This window comes from Akebia trifoliata, chromosome 2 (assembly GCF_017979445.1).
Source record: "Akebia trifoliata isolate Shusen 1 chromosome 2, ASM1797944v1, whole genome shotgun sequence".
Lineage (NCBI taxonomy): Eukaryota > Viridiplantae > Streptophyta > Magnoliopsida > Ranunculales > Lardizabalaceae > Akebia > Akebia trifoliata.
The window spans coordinates 5,895,033-5,913,163 of NC_141376.1; the positions used below are offsets into that span (position 1 = coordinate 5,895,033).

At 36.1% G+C, this 18,131-nt stretch overlaps 2 protein-coding genes across 2 annotated transcripts; both read left to right on the plus strand.

Moving 5' to 3' along the window:
- On the plus strand, nucleotides 1-6,025 carry LOC147409103 (GATA transcription factor 24-like). Its single transcript, XM_086425488.1, has 7 exons — nucleotides 1-419; nucleotides 583-666; nucleotides 753-886; nucleotides 1,624-1,746; nucleotides 2,736-2,841; nucleotides 5,374-5,442; nucleotides 5,552-6,025. The coding sequence occupies exons 1-7, from the start codon at nucleotides 153-155 to the stop codon at nucleotides 5,657-5,659; spliced, it is 891 nt and encodes a 296-aa protein (XP_086281614.1). The 5' UTR covers nucleotides 1-152; the 3' UTR covers nucleotides 5,660-6,025.
- A 1,143-nt stretch (nucleotides 6,026-7,168) lies between these two features.
- LOC147409104 (GATA transcription factor 24-like) lies at nucleotides 7,169-17,512 on the plus strand. Its single transcript, XM_086425478.1, has 12 exons — nucleotides 7,169-7,790; nucleotides 11,291-11,377; nucleotides 11,492-11,625; nucleotides 12,032-12,157; nucleotides 12,304-12,418; nucleotides 13,434-13,493; nucleotides 13,761-13,826; nucleotides 13,914-13,958; nucleotides 14,298-14,366; nucleotides 16,518-16,589; nucleotides 16,953-17,102; nucleotides 17,213-17,512. Exons 1-12 carry the CDS (start codon nucleotides 7,524-7,526, stop codon nucleotides 17,261-17,263), a joined length of 1,242 nt encoding a protein of 413 aa, XP_086281604.1. The 5' UTR covers nucleotides 7,169-7,523; the 3' UTR covers nucleotides 17,264-17,512.
- Nucleotides 17,513-18,131: the final 619 nt, after the last annotated feature.

The following is an 18,131-nucleotide window of genomic DNA, read 5'->3' on the forward strand; positions in this document are numbered from 1 at the left end:
TTTTTACACGGTTGACGTTATCCGAAGCCCTTGTCGTCCGCTCCTGAGCTGTTTTCACATTCTCCTTAACTGCAGCATCGAAAGAGTATTCTTGCAATCAAGACTAGGGTTAGGGTTTCATCTTAGTTAATCTCCGTGGTAATGATGCAAAGATGACTGTAACGAAAACCCAAGCTTTGAGCACTGGTTCTGCCCGGCAATTGTACGGCCATGGGAACAATGTCATAAACAACCATCCAAGCCAGATCGATGGACCCAATTCAAATAGTGGCGCAACAGACAGAGTTGAAGTGATGGAGGATTCTGGGTACTTCCCAGTTGCCAACCACTCCTCTTCTTCGCGGGGTGAAGGTTCGGATCAGCTCTCTATTTCGTTTCAGGGAGAGATCTTCGTGTTTGATACCGTATCGCCCGAAAAGGTCTCTTTTTTTTTTTAAAGGGGATTAATCACTTAATTTAGGGTTTATTGGGTTGGTTCTTGTGTCCTATTATTTGGGGCAAATCTTTGAGTGATTTGTCGTTTATGGATTAAGAGAATTTTAGTTCTGAATTAGGGTTTTATTCTTTTGTTGATCACTACAGGTGCAGGCTGTGCTGTTGCTGTTGGGAGGATTCGAAGTACCTTCTGAAGTGCCAAGCATGGCATTAGCCTCTCAGAATCAAAAAGTATTATTTTTGCAAGTTTTTTAAATATTTTTACTTATGATATTGGGACTTTGGGATTTTATTTTCGTTCTCTGTATTTCTTCTAGGGTTCTGGCGACTTTATGCCACACTCGAATCTTCCACAGAGAGCCGCCTCATTGAGTAGGTTTCGTAAAAAGCGAAAAGAACTAAATTTTGAGAAGAAAATCCGATATAATGTTCGCAAAGAAGTTGCACTCAGGTATGTAAATTTATCTCTATATTTCAATTTTACTTCTTAATGTTTTGCTTTCTTTAAATTAAGTGAAAAGAAGAAAAGTTCAATGGGAGAAGGGAACACAATTAGATCACTTGTCAAGAAAAGGAACAAATGAGATTTTCTTTAGTTCAATCCACCTTTTGGGGAACTTTTATCTTTACTGTTCTGAGCTAGCTTACGTTGAGATAATAATTCCTTCTAAGAACACATCTAATTATGGGAGGCCTCATGTATCACAATTGCCACTTAAGTAATACTCTTGATTGTATTTACAAGTGCTTAGGGAAATGCATGGTTATTGAGGTCGTGGCTTACTTTTTCTGCTCTCAATGTTATGGATTAAAAGTTCAATATATGTTTTTTGGCATAATGACTCATGGGTTGGTTAACGCATTGTGGCAATTATTCAACCATAAGGAGGGCAGCACCCAAAGGGATCAGACAAGGTCTTCATAAACAATCATCGTCATCATAGCCTAATCCCAGTTATTTAGGGAAAGAATGAATCATGTTCCTTTGTTTACTTATACTAGAATTTATTCTTGAAAAATGAGTAGAAGAGAAAGTAATAGAAAAAGGAAGAGTTATTCTCGAGATGCGTAGTGAGATTAAATCTTAACCCCTCTTTTAATGAAAATGAATGACCACCCCTTCTCCGTTTATAACACTGGGCTTTCATGCTAATTTTTGTCTGATTTCTATATGTATGACTATGTCAGGATGCAGCGTAGAAAGGGTCAGTTTACATCGTCTAGGGTACTTTCTGAGGAGTTGGCATCAGCTTCTTCAAGTGGGAATGCTATCGAGAATTCAGGACAAGGTGATCCCCAACAAGAAACTCTGTGAGTTCCAGCTTACCATCCATCTTTCCAAAGCTTCGTTATTTCTTTTTGTAGGGTAATAGTTTTTTATTAACCTCCATTTGAAAAATATTTAGCCCTTGGTTGTTCTTTTTTTACCTGAAACTTCATACACCACTAAGTTGGGGTTTTCTTTCCATGTGGAATACTGATGTGGCAACCTGGCCATTCATCTGTTAGACAACATCTGCATTGGTTCATGTACACCCGTAACCTACTATGGATTTTACTTTTCCCCTGTTAATGACATCCATTGATATATACTTTCATACAATAACGTTGAAGACTTCAAATACTTTTGAAAAACCTCTTTGGTCCAACAGATGGATTCTTTTTTGGTCAAACCTTGTCTCTTTGGGCATGCCCCCCCCCCCCCCCCCCCCCCCCAAAAAAAAAATATATATATATATATATATATATATATATATGGGGGCGGTTCAAGGGTCATATGTAAAAACATATGAAAAGACAATGGTTTTGCAAAACATGGGTTAGAGGTTTTGGATTGAGCTGATTTTTTGCAAGGATGGTCACTATGATGAGAAGATCATCCTCACAAAAAATCAGCTCAATCAGAAACTTCTAAATCCATCAAAAGTGATTTACAAATTAGTGACAAAAACTGATAAAAAGTCGACGGTCCACATTCTAAATCAGTTTTAATGGGGTTAGAAGTTTTAGATTGGACTGATTTTTTTTTTTTGGATGATCTTCCCATCATAGAGATCATCCTCACAAAAAATCAGCTCAATCTGAAATTTCTAACCCATATTTTAAAATTTTATTAATGTTACATTGTTTTTACATATGTTTTCTCATATGTCCCTTGAACCTGACCCTATATATATATATTTATATATATTCTTTTTTCTACTTCATTTCTGTTTACTTTGTTTTCTTTTTGATGATGATACTATGTTTGATTTTCTTTTTTGACATTTGTTTTCATAATTTGTACATGTGATGTGCAGATGTACGCATTGTCATACTAGTTCAAAGTTCACTCCAATGATGCGTCGGGGGCCTGCTGGTCCAAGGACTCTATGCAATGCATGTGGGCTTATGTGGGCAAACAAGGTTGGTATACTTACAGATCAAATACTATGTTTTTTCTTCACAATTTCCAGTTTTATGATTTTTGTCTATGTAATGTATTCTTGTATTTGGGCCTGGGTTCGGTGAATATCACCTTAATATATCTATTTATATGTTAACATATCGCTGTCAGTAACAGTAATTATAGGATAATGTTGTGTGCTCGTGTCCAGTTTCACCTTCACCTCTCCTTTTTTAAAGACTTCCTTTATCTTTGGATGAACCTCCCCAACCAGAATCAAACTGTTTTCCCCATTCCAACCCTAAAAGCTACCTTATCGCAATCGTGAGGGGGAATTTTGTTGATCACTTTCCACTCCGCAACCATAAGGTGAGCTTACCTCTCTGCTTTCTCACCCGTCTTGATCAACACCATATTTGATTTTAACTACTTGCTTTCTTTTTTCCAAACCTCCATATCTATTTTCAAGAAGAGCTTGATGCATAAGCTTAATTTTTTTTAATATGCTCATACCCCCCAACTTTCTGTAGCGAGCACACTTGCTTCCACTTTGCAAGATGAAACTTGCAATTCTTGTTCTTTTCTTCCATTGTATTAACTTATCTAGATGGCACTTAACACTCAAGTGCGTGGAAAATGAGGGAAAGAAGGAAATTGGGATATCAGCTAGAGCACCTTTTGTAAGGGTTAGCTCAACTCTCTCCAGGAATATCTACCGTTTGAAGAGCTGAGCTTTTTCCCAATTCTTTTCACTTCAAAGTTCCCATACCCATGACCTTTAGTATAAGACTCCAATTGGGAAATCAATATGATAAGTCAGGAACAACTTTATTTTTCATCCCAATTAACCTGCTAAAAACTGAAGATTGCCAAAGCTACAATTCTTTTTTTTCTTTCGAACATGTTGATGCACAATTGAAAATACAGCTTCAAAACATATGAGTAAGCCACTCAAGAATCAAATCTGTTCAAAGGAAGCCTCCAAAATGGAAGGGTTACTAGTGTATTATATTATGTTGTTGTATTGTATTAAGGTATACAGTGAAGCACCATATCATTATCTGGATGTAGTTAGGATTAGTAGATTATGGAGTTAGGTTAGTCATGCAGTTTCGTAACTACATGCATGTACATGTTTCTCTACTTCATGGAATCTCACCAGAGATCAATTGTAACATGAACTGTTTTGCACCAGACATTTTTGCCATTTTACTGCTTAGCAGTTGCTGAAGTTTTTCGTCATTGCCGCTGTAATGGTTAATATTTTTGTTGTTACCACCATGATCCTGCATGGCCAATCTCTTTGTTCATCCCAAACCCCCCATCGCTTTGAGTTTTTGGAAGTGTTCCCAACCTAAATAAATCTCTTTGCTCAATCCATTTGTGTTTGAGTTCTATCATACTCATTTCTGTCTCATATTCTCATTTTCTCTTTTGAGAGGGACCATTATGAAAAAGAATTTGAAGCTAGGGTTTGGGTTACAAAATCCCAATCCATTTTGTTTTACCTTGACGACTTGGTTCTTTCTTATATAGAATGGGTCCTAACATAACTAAAACCCCATTATTGTGCCCAAATCCCAAAACACGTTATAAATTTTGGCCCGTTCTTGTGTTTAGATAGTGGTTCATCTTTTTACCTAAAATCCAGTCCACTAACATCCAAACTTGAAGGACCAAAGTCCAATTTTGTCCCAGAGCTTTTATTTGTGTAGGAAGACAAAAATGAAAATGTCATTGGCTTGTGGGTCTTAAAGTACCCAAAGCCTGTCCGGAATAGGCCCCATATGACTCAAGGCCTAATTGGTTGAGACCAACTTGACCAGTCTCTTTATTTGTGCCGTTGAATATTTTGTGATCAAGTTCACCTTGGCCCATAGAGACCCATTCTCTTTTTCAGACTGATTCTCTTTATTGGCAATGATCGAGCCCACGATGAAGCCGCATTGAGCATGTTTATTGGTCCATTGTAGACCATTTGATCATCAAACCATTTTTCGATTAAAATCCGATGGGTTTCGGTCTAACCTAAACAGATAATGGTCCATTTGAAGTGTGTTTTCCTTGTCTTCTGCACATATGGACACATCATATATCATTTTTCTGGCAAACGATCAAAGATAAATTCATCTCCAACAAGGGCACCCAATTGATAATTAGATTCAGTTTTTCAATGTTTGCTTATTTTATTTGATATTAACACTACTAAAGATAACCGAGTTAGTTTCTTTGAAATTTGTTGTGGTAGAATTGTTTAGGAGACCAAAGAACGCCTTGAAGGGTTTGACGAGCTCCAGATATCAAATCTTTGGTTTTCATCTTGTTCAGTTTGCCTCCTTGGACTCCCAGATCCCTTGTATATTTGGAGGGGCCTTCTCTGTGTGGGTTGTGCTCTTTATTTGCTTCCTCCAACTCCTAGATCCAGTCCGATAGAGTTAGAAATTTTACAGAGCCCACATTGTGTTGTTAAAACCACACAATTTTCTCAGGAATAACTCCTTCAGGTGTTTGGAGTTTCTAGTTGTCTCACAAGCTAATATTTCAATATGCAGGGAACTTTAAGAGTTCTTTCGAAGGTTACAACTGAGGGAGTTCAGAGTCCTGTGACCCCTACCAAACAGGTACCTCTCCCAGTGAAGAGCATTTCTACTTTTCTCATCTTAATTGTGTAAAACTTCAATACTGATGTGATTATTTTTGTTGTGTTTTTTTTAATGGGGTTTCTTAAAGGCTGAAGCTAATGGCTCTGATATCGGAAACTGCCCTGAGGCTCTCCCTGTCGTCCCTTCCTCTAATTGCAGGAATGATAAGTTGGCTGTAACAACTGCTGAGCTGTAAGTGTGGTATTGCTTCCTGGACAGATAAGGGTACGGTGGTTGCTACTTTCATCAGATCTATATGCACAAATGGAAGTGGTGGTGGTTCACAGATTTAATGTACAGATTGTGTCTTCATCAATATATCATTCATATAATTTTGTTAGATTTTTAGTTGTTTATCAATTATCAATACTAGTATATAAAATGGAATCTGGGTAGTAGAAGGTTAATTCATTAGGCTTTGAAGCCGCAAGCCAGCCAGCCTCCCTCTTGAGTTTTGACATTTTCAATTAACTTTTTATTTGGGAAATTGCAATTAACTGTGGTTTTGTAGAATGTTTTTTAAAACATATAATTATGGCAGTGGGTATCATTTTTTATTTTATTTTTGTTGATTGTTCTCTCTTCTATTATAATGGTGTCATAATTGCATTATGGAACGGCACTACCCGTTACAGATACCTTAAACTTTTGTATTTTCTTTTACAAAAGTGTTTTAGCTGCTGTTCCGGGTAGTAAAAACAGCTTGGTAATGGACGGGCCGTCACAAAATTCTCCAATATTTTTTCAAAATTTCATAAACAAACTTTGGCTAAGGGATCAACAGATGATACATTGAATTAGTCCATGAATCATCAAATATGATTACATTTTTACCTTCTAATCTCAACATTTATCCGAAATCCATCATTTTGTATAATTCTCTGAAGTTGATTTCTTCCAAGTGTAAGTGTGGTAATGGATGATTTATTCTCCATGACAAGAATTAATCTACATTTTTTTTTTTTTTATGTTGTACTAATCTGAACCCTCCCCCCGAGCCATAGATCATTTGCCTGAGACAAATGATCTATTGTGTTTTGTGATGAGGCGTACGTCTGAAGAAGGGGGCGGGGCATACTCTAACACACCACCTCATACATTCCCTGATGTGACATAAGACGAGAATTATAGATTTCTTTCGGATGCATAACTATACATCTTCATAGACATGTGCAGTTAGGCATCTCAAGAAAAAGAATTTATGATTTTAATCCATGCCACATCAGAGGCATGTACAAGGGATTAGAAAATCATTATTTTCTATTATTCGTATAAACAAATCACGAAACCTGATTTCGTTGACGAAATGGGAAAATCGTGTAGTCCATACACATTGTATAATTGTACAAGCGTTGCACATGAAATCTTCCTTTTTTATATAAAATAAAATAAAATTTCCGTTTTTAGGCGTTAGCGAATATGGCAAAGTATCAACCGCCTTTCTGAAGAGGCGCGAAATCCTATTCTCGTAATTTCCCAAATTATCTAGACCACTTTCAAATCTGATAAATGATCGTGTGCCACGTTGTACTGATTTCACCAACCGTACGTGCTTAAGACTCACATCTGTCCCTCCATATGTACACCAATGTGACAAATCAGGTAATGGGCCCCACATAACATCACGAATCAGATTAGAAACTAACGGTTATCGTATTCCCGCTGTTTCTAATAAAGTTCCATCGTGTTTCTCGTAGTTATTTCTCACAGGCCGCTTAAATGTGAAACATCGTTTTTGCCTAAAACAGGTTCTCTGTTGTTCGGAAATTTTTTTTAAAAAAATTTATTTAATTTTGGCAATCTTCAAAATTAAAGTTCAAACAGAGAGTCTCTTCGAAGAATTCAGTCGCCATTTTTAGATATTTTGGAGGTCATCTTCTACTCAATCGCTCTAGGGTTTCAAAGCTGCAATTGACTTCAATTTAGGGTTATCGTTTTCAGAATTCTAGAGAAGATTATAAGTTTTTTTTTTTTCTTTTTTCTGGAACGAGACATGCTATGGGTGTAGGTGTTAAGAGTTAGGGTTTCGTTTCTGTTCATTGAGGAGCTTCTATGCTCGTATGATGGCTGCGGTGAATCCACAACCACTACAATCTCGTCCCTTTGGAGGCCATGCGGATTACTTGAAGAACCCTATCCAGATCGACGATGACGATGGAGGATATGAAGTTGATGAGGAGATTATGGATGATGAGGTTGAAGACGGGCAGGAGAATTTGGGAAACCCTGGGGTGCACACCACTATTGCTTTGACGTCTCGGACGAGTGAGCTAACGCTCTCTTTTGAAGGCGAGGTTTACGTATTTCATGCGGTCAGCCCTGAAAAGGTCCGGAATTTCTACTTCTATTTGATTGATTTTTTTTAACTTGAGTTTGAGATGCCTGTATTGTCTTCTCGTTCGATTGTTATTAGAATCGGAAAGAAATTTATGAATTTGGACAATTTGTTTGATTTGTTATTGGAATTACTGGCAATTCTGCATTTTTTTTTCTTTTTTTGCAATGTTTTTGTTTACTTATGTAGCCTTTTCTGTTGACATCTAGGTTACTAAGTAATTGTTTGGTTCATTAATTGTTTTTCGAGATTTTCTTAAGCTTATAAATTTGACTGCTTTCCCACTGTAATATTTCTATGCAGAACAGGGCTTATGTGCTTGTGTTTTTCTTTTTGGTTGGTAAAACGTGATACACAGCCTAAAAATGCAACAAATAGAGCCTTATTAGACCCCAAGGCAGGACAAATTCTTATAACTGATGGATGACCTTTCTATTGACAACCCCTACGCAAAATCCAAATCTAACAAGGAAAAACTTCCCTATGGACTTGATCTTTGGTATATTTGCACTTGAAAACCTTCATTGCCTACACAAGCATCATTGCAAAACCATCAAGGAAAAGGGATTTTGAAGGAGGACATGATCAATCATTTCCTCTTGGTGTTCAAATGGTTCATCGTTAAAACAAAAAAAAAAAAAAAAATTGAACTCCACTATGGATGGTTGGAGGATCCTCAAAGAAATTTTGCTATAAAATGGTCACGAATAAAAGCACAACAGTAAATACTATACTTCTAAGTCTTCCCAAAATCTAATGGAAGAGCCCACACTAGCCTGAAATGTATATGTTCCAGGTTGGATATCCCTTTCCAAACACTCTCTCTCAGATATCCTAGCCTTCCTGTTGGGAGCTAGTTATGGGTAAAAATCAATGGGAGTGGTAGGAGGCCTGCATTTTGAAAATCAGGTTCTTATCAAAAGGTGGTACGAGAAATCTCATCTCGAGCTTTCTGACTAATATGTCACTTTATTCCATGTCTCTTTTTCTATTTTGAAACCAATAATGTAGGACAATTAATGCAAGACAGTGAGGGAAGAAGATGAAAGAAGGGAGTGGAGAATATTGTTTGGGATTTTGCTTAAAGATTTGGGTTATGATAGGGTAAGCCCAAAGGGCGTGTTTGTTTCCGAAGTTATACTATCCAAATCACCATGCAAGATATCCTATGCACGCATTTTTTTGTATCTCTCACACATAGTAAGTATTTAACAAATTTAGCGGATCCCACACATGAAAAGCGTAGGCAAGAAAAGTTAGAAAATGGAGTCCCACCAAAAGGGTGGAATTCCTCTATCCCATGTGTCCATTATGTCATTGACTATAGACAATTTTTTTTTCTTACCAAGTAAATTTCAAATCTTACTAAGGGTTGATGGGCCCACGTGACTTACTACAACATTGGAAATCCAACACCACAACCTTCTAAATTTCGTGGAAAAACATGGATTCAAAAGAGAAATATATATATGTTGAGCATCATCAAAGGTGTTGAAAAATGGATGTCAACTGAACTCCCAAATTTAAAAATAAAATTCAGCGGTGAAAAATAAGTTTTTTGTTGAGTTTTTTTTTTAAGTTCATAAAATTTCTTCCTCTACATCCCAATGGCATTAGATCATGTTTTTTGATGAGAAGATTTAAAATCTTAACGAAATAAAGATCAAACACAAAAAAAAAGTTAAGATATAACTCAATTAGAAAGAATTTCTTAAGGATATTTATTATTTTTAAAATTATGAAAAATATTTATGATCACAATGAAATATGATATTAAAAAACTGTGACAATGAGATATTATTTTTAATTAATATTTAAGATCTTGCAATAAGATTGCATTTATGTGAGACAAACAATATGGAAGTTTATCTAGCTAAGGGTTTCCGTGACAAGATCAAGAAAACAGAAAATTCAATAAATTTTATTTCCAAATGCTCCCACAAAATAAAATAAAGATGTGTTTAAATACTAAAGCAAAACCCTAAAGAGAAAAAGACCTAAGCTACCCTTAACTTAAAGATAAATTACAAAAATTCTCTAATTTTTCGTAATTTTCTCTCTTAAATTGTCTACCCTTATAAACTTAATTAATAAAAAGACATACTAAAGTTACTAAACTACCCCTAAACATCAGTATTAAGACCATAGGCCAATAAAATATGAAAATAAACCCAAAAACATAAAAATAAATCCAAAACAAAATCCCAAAAAACATAAAATTAAAAGCCCAACATAGAAAACTAAAAAAACATAAATATGCTCTTCAAGCCTTGATATCCCCATCAACAATAGATTGATGCAATGTGGATTGCCTAACACCTTCCCCTTGTATAATTGAATCTCCCTACCCAAATCTCTGTTGCATAGCGAAATCTAGGTCATTTGATTTTGTTTTTAAAATGAAAAATCCTTTTGGTGACCATTCACGCTATTCTGAATTCATGAATGGTGATGACTACAAAACCCAAGTAGTTGAGGATCCAACAATCCACATAGCTACATAGGAAGGATCTTGGCTAGAAAATTTTGAGTCGAAAAAAATTGCAGAGTCTTTCCCTTAGTGTTAAAGGATGAGATCTAAAAGTGAAATGTGAGGGAAGGGGAGTTGAGAGGGCAACCTTTTTTAGCTACCAAGTTAGTGATTTGTCTTGGAATTCCTCGCTGAAGAAATTTGTGTAACTTCATAGTTGTTTCATCTGTGCTAGGTTGAAGAATGGTGATGCAATTTATTTTGGTTTTATTTTAACTCACTAACAGCTTGTTAAAGTTTCCAATGTAAGCAAAATCATCTGTACTAAGCTGAATGGCTGGAATTTTTTTTTGTTCCAAGGGTAATAAAAATTATTGATTAGAATAACGTCCAAAATCGATCCCGTCTAGGTTCAATATGTGTGAAGTGTTGTTCCCACGTCCTAGGTTCAAACATCCTTGAATCCAACTTGACCTTGCTAACCAGTAACCCTTTATTTTATTTTTATTTTTGAAAAAGATCGATTCCGTCTAAGATGGATATGTTGTTGCTTTAGTGGTGGACTGTTTGGGTCATCTTTTTTTTTTCTTCTCTTTTTCTTTGAAATGAGAATTTGAAAATGCGGGGTTGTTGTCTATTCATGATGATCATGCTTAGCTACATGTCTGTGATCATTGATCCATCATCTTCCTCTTTGGAGCAAGTTTCTTGTTAGTGCTTGTATTGAGAAGTATCAAATGTCATTTTTGACCTAATAATTAGGTTTTTTTTTTTAATTTATATGTAAACTTAATATCTAGTTAGTGCTTGGTATTGTTGATTTTTGCCATTTCTTGTGTATCCCGCTTATTATAGTGTGCTCTTTTTTCACCCCTTAATTTTCACATTTAAGTGCTTTGACTGTACTGAAATATTGATTGTTATTGGTGGATCAATTCATTAATATGATTTAATTAGTCCACTTGTTGGTTAATTTCATTCTTTAGGTAATGCTTATCATTGTTGAGATTTGTGTACAATAGGTGCAAGCAGTGTTATTACTTTTGGGAGGGCAAGAAATACCTACTGCTGTGCCTACCATTGATGTACCCTTTCTCCAGAATAACAGGGTATGTCTGAAACTATGTAATTTTTTTTTTTTTTTTAATTCATGTTGTGGTTCCATTTTCTTTTTTAACTTTTATATTTATTCACTTGTCACGAATTCAATGAAATTTTTCTAGAGGGGGTGTGATGCACCGAGACACTCAAACCTTTCACGAAGAATTGCTTCCTTGGTTAGATTCCGAGAAAAGCGGAAAGAGCGATGCTTTGACAAGAAAATTCGGTATAATTGCCGCAAAGAGGTTGCCCAAAGGTAAGATGATTCCTTTTCCTGTCATGTGAATGATAGGATATGGCACAAGATTGGGACCAAATTGGGTGGGGATAAGGCTTTAAGAACTATGATGATGATCCCAAACAACTACAGAATCATTTAATACTAAAGCCGGTACTGCTAATGCGTGTCCTTTTCTCTCGGCACAAGAAAGCTCCAACTTCAACTTAAATGTCTTTCAATAAATGTTATTTTTCTTTCATCTTCAGTAGGATTTCTAAAGTAGAAGAAAAGAAATTTTAATTTAATTGTACTACTTTTTATGTACTTATATCTTAGTTACTAATAACAATAGGAAAATCTTAGTTTTTGTGACTTGGCTATTTTATTGTGAACGGTTTCCTACATTCCTTGGGTTTTTGTAAAATGAGCTATGTGATGATAGGATGCACCGTAAGAATGGTCAGTTTGCATCATTAAGGGATAACAACAAGGAGGGGCTAGCAGTCACTTCAAATTGTGATCCTTCACAGCGCTTCCTTCAAGATGATGGTACTCGTCCAGAAATTGTGTGAGTTAGTGGAGAACTTTTCAGTTTGCTTGAATTACTAGTTTCGACGGATGACCTTATTTTACCATGTGTTTGCTTAATGAAAGCCTTTTTCTCTTTGAAAGTTGGAATCCAACATTTTCATTTGTTTCTTGATCTTTATGAAGTGAGCGCAAATGTAAACATTGCGGCATTGGTGAAAAGTCCACTCCAGCAATGCGTCGTGGGCCAGCTGGTCCAAGGTCTCTATGCAATGCATGTGGGCTAATGTGGGCAAACAAGGTTGGTATAACAGTAGTGATCTAATACTGTGCTTCTTTGTCTTCACTAATGGTGATTGGATAGGCCTATCATTGCACACTGTGTGTGGTTTTCTCATTTCTGTACACACTGCATAGTTTAACTGCATTTATTTTACAAACCTAATTTAATATTGCTGGGAACATTGTGAACTCAATTTATTGAGCTTTTGCTGCATTAATCAAATTCTTAATTTATAGAAATGTGAATGCTTTCATATGTGAGAGGGAAAAGATGATGGTAAAATGTTTTAACCAAAATCAGATTTCTTGGGAACTACTTTGGAACATGTACAAACATTTTTTTAATTAATACACTACATCAGAATGGCAATTCTCTCCCCTTCTTCATTCGGGATATTGTCCTCCTGAGCTTGAATATAATGTTACAAAAAAGAATCAAATGTATTTGTTCAGTTCTCCAAGCTCATTTATAGACCTCAATAGCAATTCCATGAAAAGGAGTCTGTTGGTTGTGTATAATGAAAATAAGAAATCATAGAAGAATATAAATTATCTGGGATAGGCTTTAAATGCTTCAGTAATGTGAATTGGTAATATTGCTTCTAGTCAGACCTGATTTACCTGCCTTATTTGGTTAAATGTTTAGAGAATGTCTCGGAGTGTTATACAAAGTTTCCCTGGGCTTCTTGAAAAGAAACCAAAGTTGGGAGACATTGTCCCGGCCAAATACTTGGTAATTGCATTTCAGAAACCCTCTCCGACCCACTAAGGGGAAGGGAAGTTACCTTCTTGGTTAGTAGACCACCTCTGAGAGTTTTTGAGTCTTAATAAAATTCTCACACTGATCTCTTGATAAATGTATATTAGATCGTGCTTCCTTAGTTCATTGAAAGCGCTGAAGGTATCTTTCATTCTTAATCTTGTTCCTGTTGTATACTATGCTGTCTTCATTTATATGTGTCTGATAGTGAGATTTGGACATAGTAGTGCTCTTCCTCTTACCATGTTTTCTATCTGATTTATTGGATTTTCAGGGTACATTGAGAGATCTCACCAAGGGTGGAAGGCATATTTCTTCCGACCAAAATGAGCCGGTATGGGTTCTGAGAATGACATCAATGCTTTTCTTTTAAAAGCAGGCAAATGATCCTGAAGCTTGGAAATTGAATACATGATTTTTTTGTGGATCTGTACATTTATTTGTTTTCCATGCTTTGAACTTGTTTATATATCTGTGACTTCCATGTTACTTGTCAAGCATGTCTTTTCCATGATTAGTTGGTTTTGGTTTGTTTCAATAGTTCTATGAAGAGAAATTTGGACTCATACTATTTCTATCTTGTGGGTTATCCGATCCTCAGGAAACTCCAGGTGATACTAACGCTCTAACTTTGGAGTCAGGAAATTTCTCTGCCAAAGATGAGCAGGTATACACTTGGCAAGAGCTAAATTAAAAATAAGAAAAAAGATGTGTGTTACATTTGATTTCACTCACCTAACCTGTGGGTATGCAGGAAATGGAAGGAACTGGGAATTCTTCTATCAACAGAGATGAACAGGTACGGTTTTTGAACCTATTATTGGATGACTTCAACATTAAGTGTTAAGTTGCACTTGCATTTGATCAAAGTGCCATCTATAGATGATCATCTGAAAAATTAATTTGGGCCTCCTGTTAAAATTAGTTTCTCCTGGTGTTTCAAAAAATCATCTTTCTAGTGAATGTTTCCATACTAGTATGGTCAATAAATTGTGTATTGGGGGGTTGCACAAATTTTACCTGCACGCACCCACCCGTTGTAATCTTTCATGCATTTATATATTATGAACAATACTCCAAAATGTACATTTCTTATATGATGTGTGGGTTGTTCTCACATGATATATGGAACCTGCAGGCACCTCCAGAAGAAATGAAGCCTTTACCCATGGAGTTTGGGAATCATTCTGCCAGTCTGCCTGAGCAGGTATGGTGTCTTAGAAACCAGTGTTTTAAAAACCGGACCGATTGGGTGTCCAACCAAGTTTGAACGGATTTTATAATAAAATATGATCAACTAGTGAAAGGTCGTTTGTGAGTACTATCTTTTATGGATTTACATAAAGGTATTATTGGAAATTTATAGTATTTAAGGTTTTTTTATTTATAAACATACATCGGTCCAACCAAATTGAACCAGGGTCCAACTGTGGTCTCACCAATTTGACAAATATTCAGTCTGATCATCATTTCAGTTTTTAAAATATTGTTAGAAACAACTGATGTACATGGGTGTCATCGTATGGATTAACTTTCATATTCAGTAGGGACTTCTTGGATTATTTATTTAGGATTTTTTTTTTTTTTTTTGATAAGTATAAGCTTTATTAAGAAAAGAGAAGACATAAAGGGTCGGTCGAGATGACCAACCAACCAAACTGTAAAGGGGTATCTCTACACCACCTATCCTCCTAGAAGCGAATGCAACCCCTCCTACCCACTTCGAATTTGGAAAGGCAATGGTGATGGTCGCTTTTCGGTTAGATCTTTTTACTGGTTTCTTGAAGATAATATTGAGGTTTGTTTTCCCTCTTCCTTGATTTGAGCAGCCAAGGTTCCTTCTGAAGTGTCTTTTTTTATGTGGTTGGCGGCTTCGAATAAGTTGCCAACGATCAATTCTCTTAGATGTAAGGCCCTCGTCTTGATTGATTTTTATTGCTTGTGTAAGTCTAGTGGGGAGTCAGTGGATCATATTCTTATTCATTGTGAGTTGGCCTACAACATTTGGTCTTTTTTTCACTCTTTGTTTGAAGTTTTGTGGTGTCGTTCGAGTACGGTTGTCCCTCTTCTTTTTAGTTGGAAAGTCCATTCTTTTTCTGGCAAGTGGAAGATTCTATGGAAGTTTATCCCCTTTGCAATGTGTTGGGACTTGTGGAAAGAGAGGAACTTACATTGAGGTGAAGGAAAGTATCATGCAAGAGTTTATTTTAGTATTCTCAGTTTGTTGTTCCTTTGGTGTAAGCAATTTAAGGAGTTTAGGGGTGTTTCCTTTTTGAAGATTTTCTGTTTAGGTGGGATAATGTAATCAGGGAGTGATTGTTTTTCTATTTATTATATTCCTCCCTTCTCTTGTATTTTTCTTGAGGACTTCTTGTCCTCTTTTTAATAAATTTAACTTATCAAAAAAAAAAAGGTCAGGGACAGCAACCCAAGAAATTTATTTCGGAAAATGAGTTATGGTTTGGTTTGAAATGGAGATGGATACATATATTCTACCTCTTTCAGTGATGCTTAATTCTCCATGTGCTAGTTATTTTATAAGCTTTAGAGGCTTGATACAAGGAAGACCTCTTTCTCCCTTTATTATTGTGATGATTGAAACTTTGGGGACAAAGGTGTCTAAAGTGGCTGACATTGGGATTTGGAGAGCTTTAAGGATGGATGTTTATACAATTTTTAATAGTATTTTAAAGAATTAAAAAAATTAAAAAAAAAAAAGAGGATGAGACTTCCTATATAATGCAGGAAAGGGAAAGAGAAAACAAAACAAACAAATACATACAATGGAGAGAAGTTAACACCCTATTTGTGTTTTATATTTATTATATTTGGGATTTGATTGTGAAAGGGAAGGGAAGTCATTCTCATTGGGTCATTTCAACCCCATCTTTTGGCCTTCATTTATACTGTTCTTCCAGTTCTTAAACAACTGCGAGGACCAATTTGCAATTTTTTTCCCTGGTAAGTTACCAGGACCATGTTTGTATCTTCCCCTCGATTTAGTCTTCTATTAGTTCCCAGCCAAGCTATTGTACTTCTTGTTGCTTCCTTCCCATGTAGTGATTTGGTCAACTCTGACTCATCTCTGTGTCCCTGTTATGTGCTATCCTGATAAAACTCTTGAAAGTGAATGAGGAATCACCATTCCTTTAGTTCAAGAGATGTCATAAAAAAGGAGTCTCCCTACAAAAGGAACTCAAAATATTGAGTCTTATTTTATGAAATCAACCAGCTTTAAAGCTCATTTCCAAATGTCACTTTTAAACAGAAATAAGAGTTCAAACTGATGAGTAGAAGTTCACTTTTGGTGTGGATTTGTCCAGTTTTCTCATATGATTTGTGGGGTTTGTATTCACAGGTAACTCATGAAGGTCTTTCTAAACATTTACCTGTTGGAGTTGAGAATCCATCTACCGATTTAGATGAGCAGGTACGAATTACTAGTGCCTATTTCGACTAATGTACTGAAAACCTAATTGGTCATTGAACCAGTGAAATGGCTGACTGGGTCCCATCTGGTACCAAGCAAGCCTCGGCGTTCGTTTTAAGTGATTGCTTATTTTTGGAGGCTGGACGAGCAGGACTTGCTGCAATCTTTACTGTATTTTGTGTTCTCACATCCTCATTCGGTTTCTGTATGAAGTATAAATAAGTTTTTGAGTGTTCTTTTATCTCCATTTTCAAAGCCATTTATCTGTCGTGACATTTTAATTGTGAAACCATGATCCTCTGCTACTGAATTTTTTGACAACAAATATTCTCCACATATTTATGAAATTTGATACACTTGCAGAGTGCCCTAGAGTCGGCCATGGTAGCACAGAGTTTGTGGGGCGATTTAAGAGTTCTCTCATCTAATTTTTGGGACCTGCAGGGAACTCCCAATGATCTTTCTCATGTTTCAACAGCAGAATTTAATATTCCTGCCAGCCAAAACGAGCAGGTAAAATGATTTCTCAACTACTTGCCAATAATTTGGAATGAAGACCATCTCTCAGTTGCTCTGATCACTAAAACGTGCTAAGTAGTCTCCCTCTTTCTAATGATTAACAGAGTGATGCCAATGACCCACACATGGACGGCGATGGCCATGGATTGCTGTAACTTCAAACTGTCATGAAACCGAGTTGGAATTGTGGGTTGCTTTCCCCCATAACAAGAAGGTACCCTGCTGGTCCCAAGGGGGCATCAAGGTTTCTGTAGATGGATAGGGGGTTATGTTTATAACACAGGGATCATCATAGTGTATGGGAGGGTAGTGGAGATGAATTTTCTTGATCAATTTTAGTTTAAGATCAATTTGCAAGGCTTTCCCATTGGGGGTGTTATTAATTATAATGGATTTTGATTTAACTAATTCGTTAAAAATGTTGGTTGGAAGTACTTTACAGAATATGCAAGCAATGTCTGATAAGTTGACTGTTGGCATCACATCTAAATAATCAACTGTTGGTATAAAGCTTGTATGTTGGTTGTGGACATCCTTATCCCGGTTTCACAAGCCACCAAGTCGTGTTGGACTCATCAAGGCAAATCCATTACAATTCAGGCAAAGACAAATTGGGATTGGCAGTCTTGAAACCATGAATACGTGAGTGGAAGTCGATTATATATATATATATATGGGAACTGTTCGGGGGCTAAAGAGAGTCAAATATTGTGTCAAACATTTTGAAAATAGGGGTGGAAGTTTCATAATGAGCTGATTTTTTTTTTTGTAAGGATGATCTCTATGGTAAAAAGATCATCTTCACCAAAAATCAGCTCATTCTGAAACTTATAATCTTAGTTTACAAGTTAAAAAAGAGTGGACCGTCCAATTTTTATAAATCACTTTTAATGAGGTTAGAAGTTTCGGAATGGACTGATTTTTTGTGAGGAAGATCTCATCATAGAGATCATCCTCACAAAAAATCAGCTCATTCTAAAATCTCTAATCCATACATTGAAAAATGTTTGATTCTTTTTAGGG

Coding starts and splice junctions, on each gene's coding strand:
- LOC147409104 (XM_086425478.1), top strand. CDS start 7,524: ATGATGGCTGCGGTGAATCCACAACCACTACAATCTCGTCCCTTTGGA. Junction 13,494..13,760: donor CTTCCGACCAAAATGAGCCG/GTATGGGTTCTG, acceptor TCCGATCCTCAG/GAAACTCCAGGTGATACTAA. Junction 17,103..17,212: donor CTGCCAGCCAAAACGAGCAG/GTAAAATGATTT, acceptor AATGATTAACAG/AGTGATGCCAATGACCCACA.
- LOC147409103 (XM_086425488.1), top strand. CDS start 153: ATGACTGTAACGAAAACCCAAGCTTTGAGCACTGGTTCTGCCCGGCAA. Junction 667..752: donor TAGCCTCTCAGAATCAAAAA/GTATTATTTTTG, acceptor TATTTCTTCTAG/GGTTCTGGCGACTTTATGCC. Junction 2,842..5,373: donor GGCTTATGTGGGCAAACAAG/GTTGGTATACTT, acceptor TTCAATATGCAG/GGAACTTTAAGAGTTCTTTC.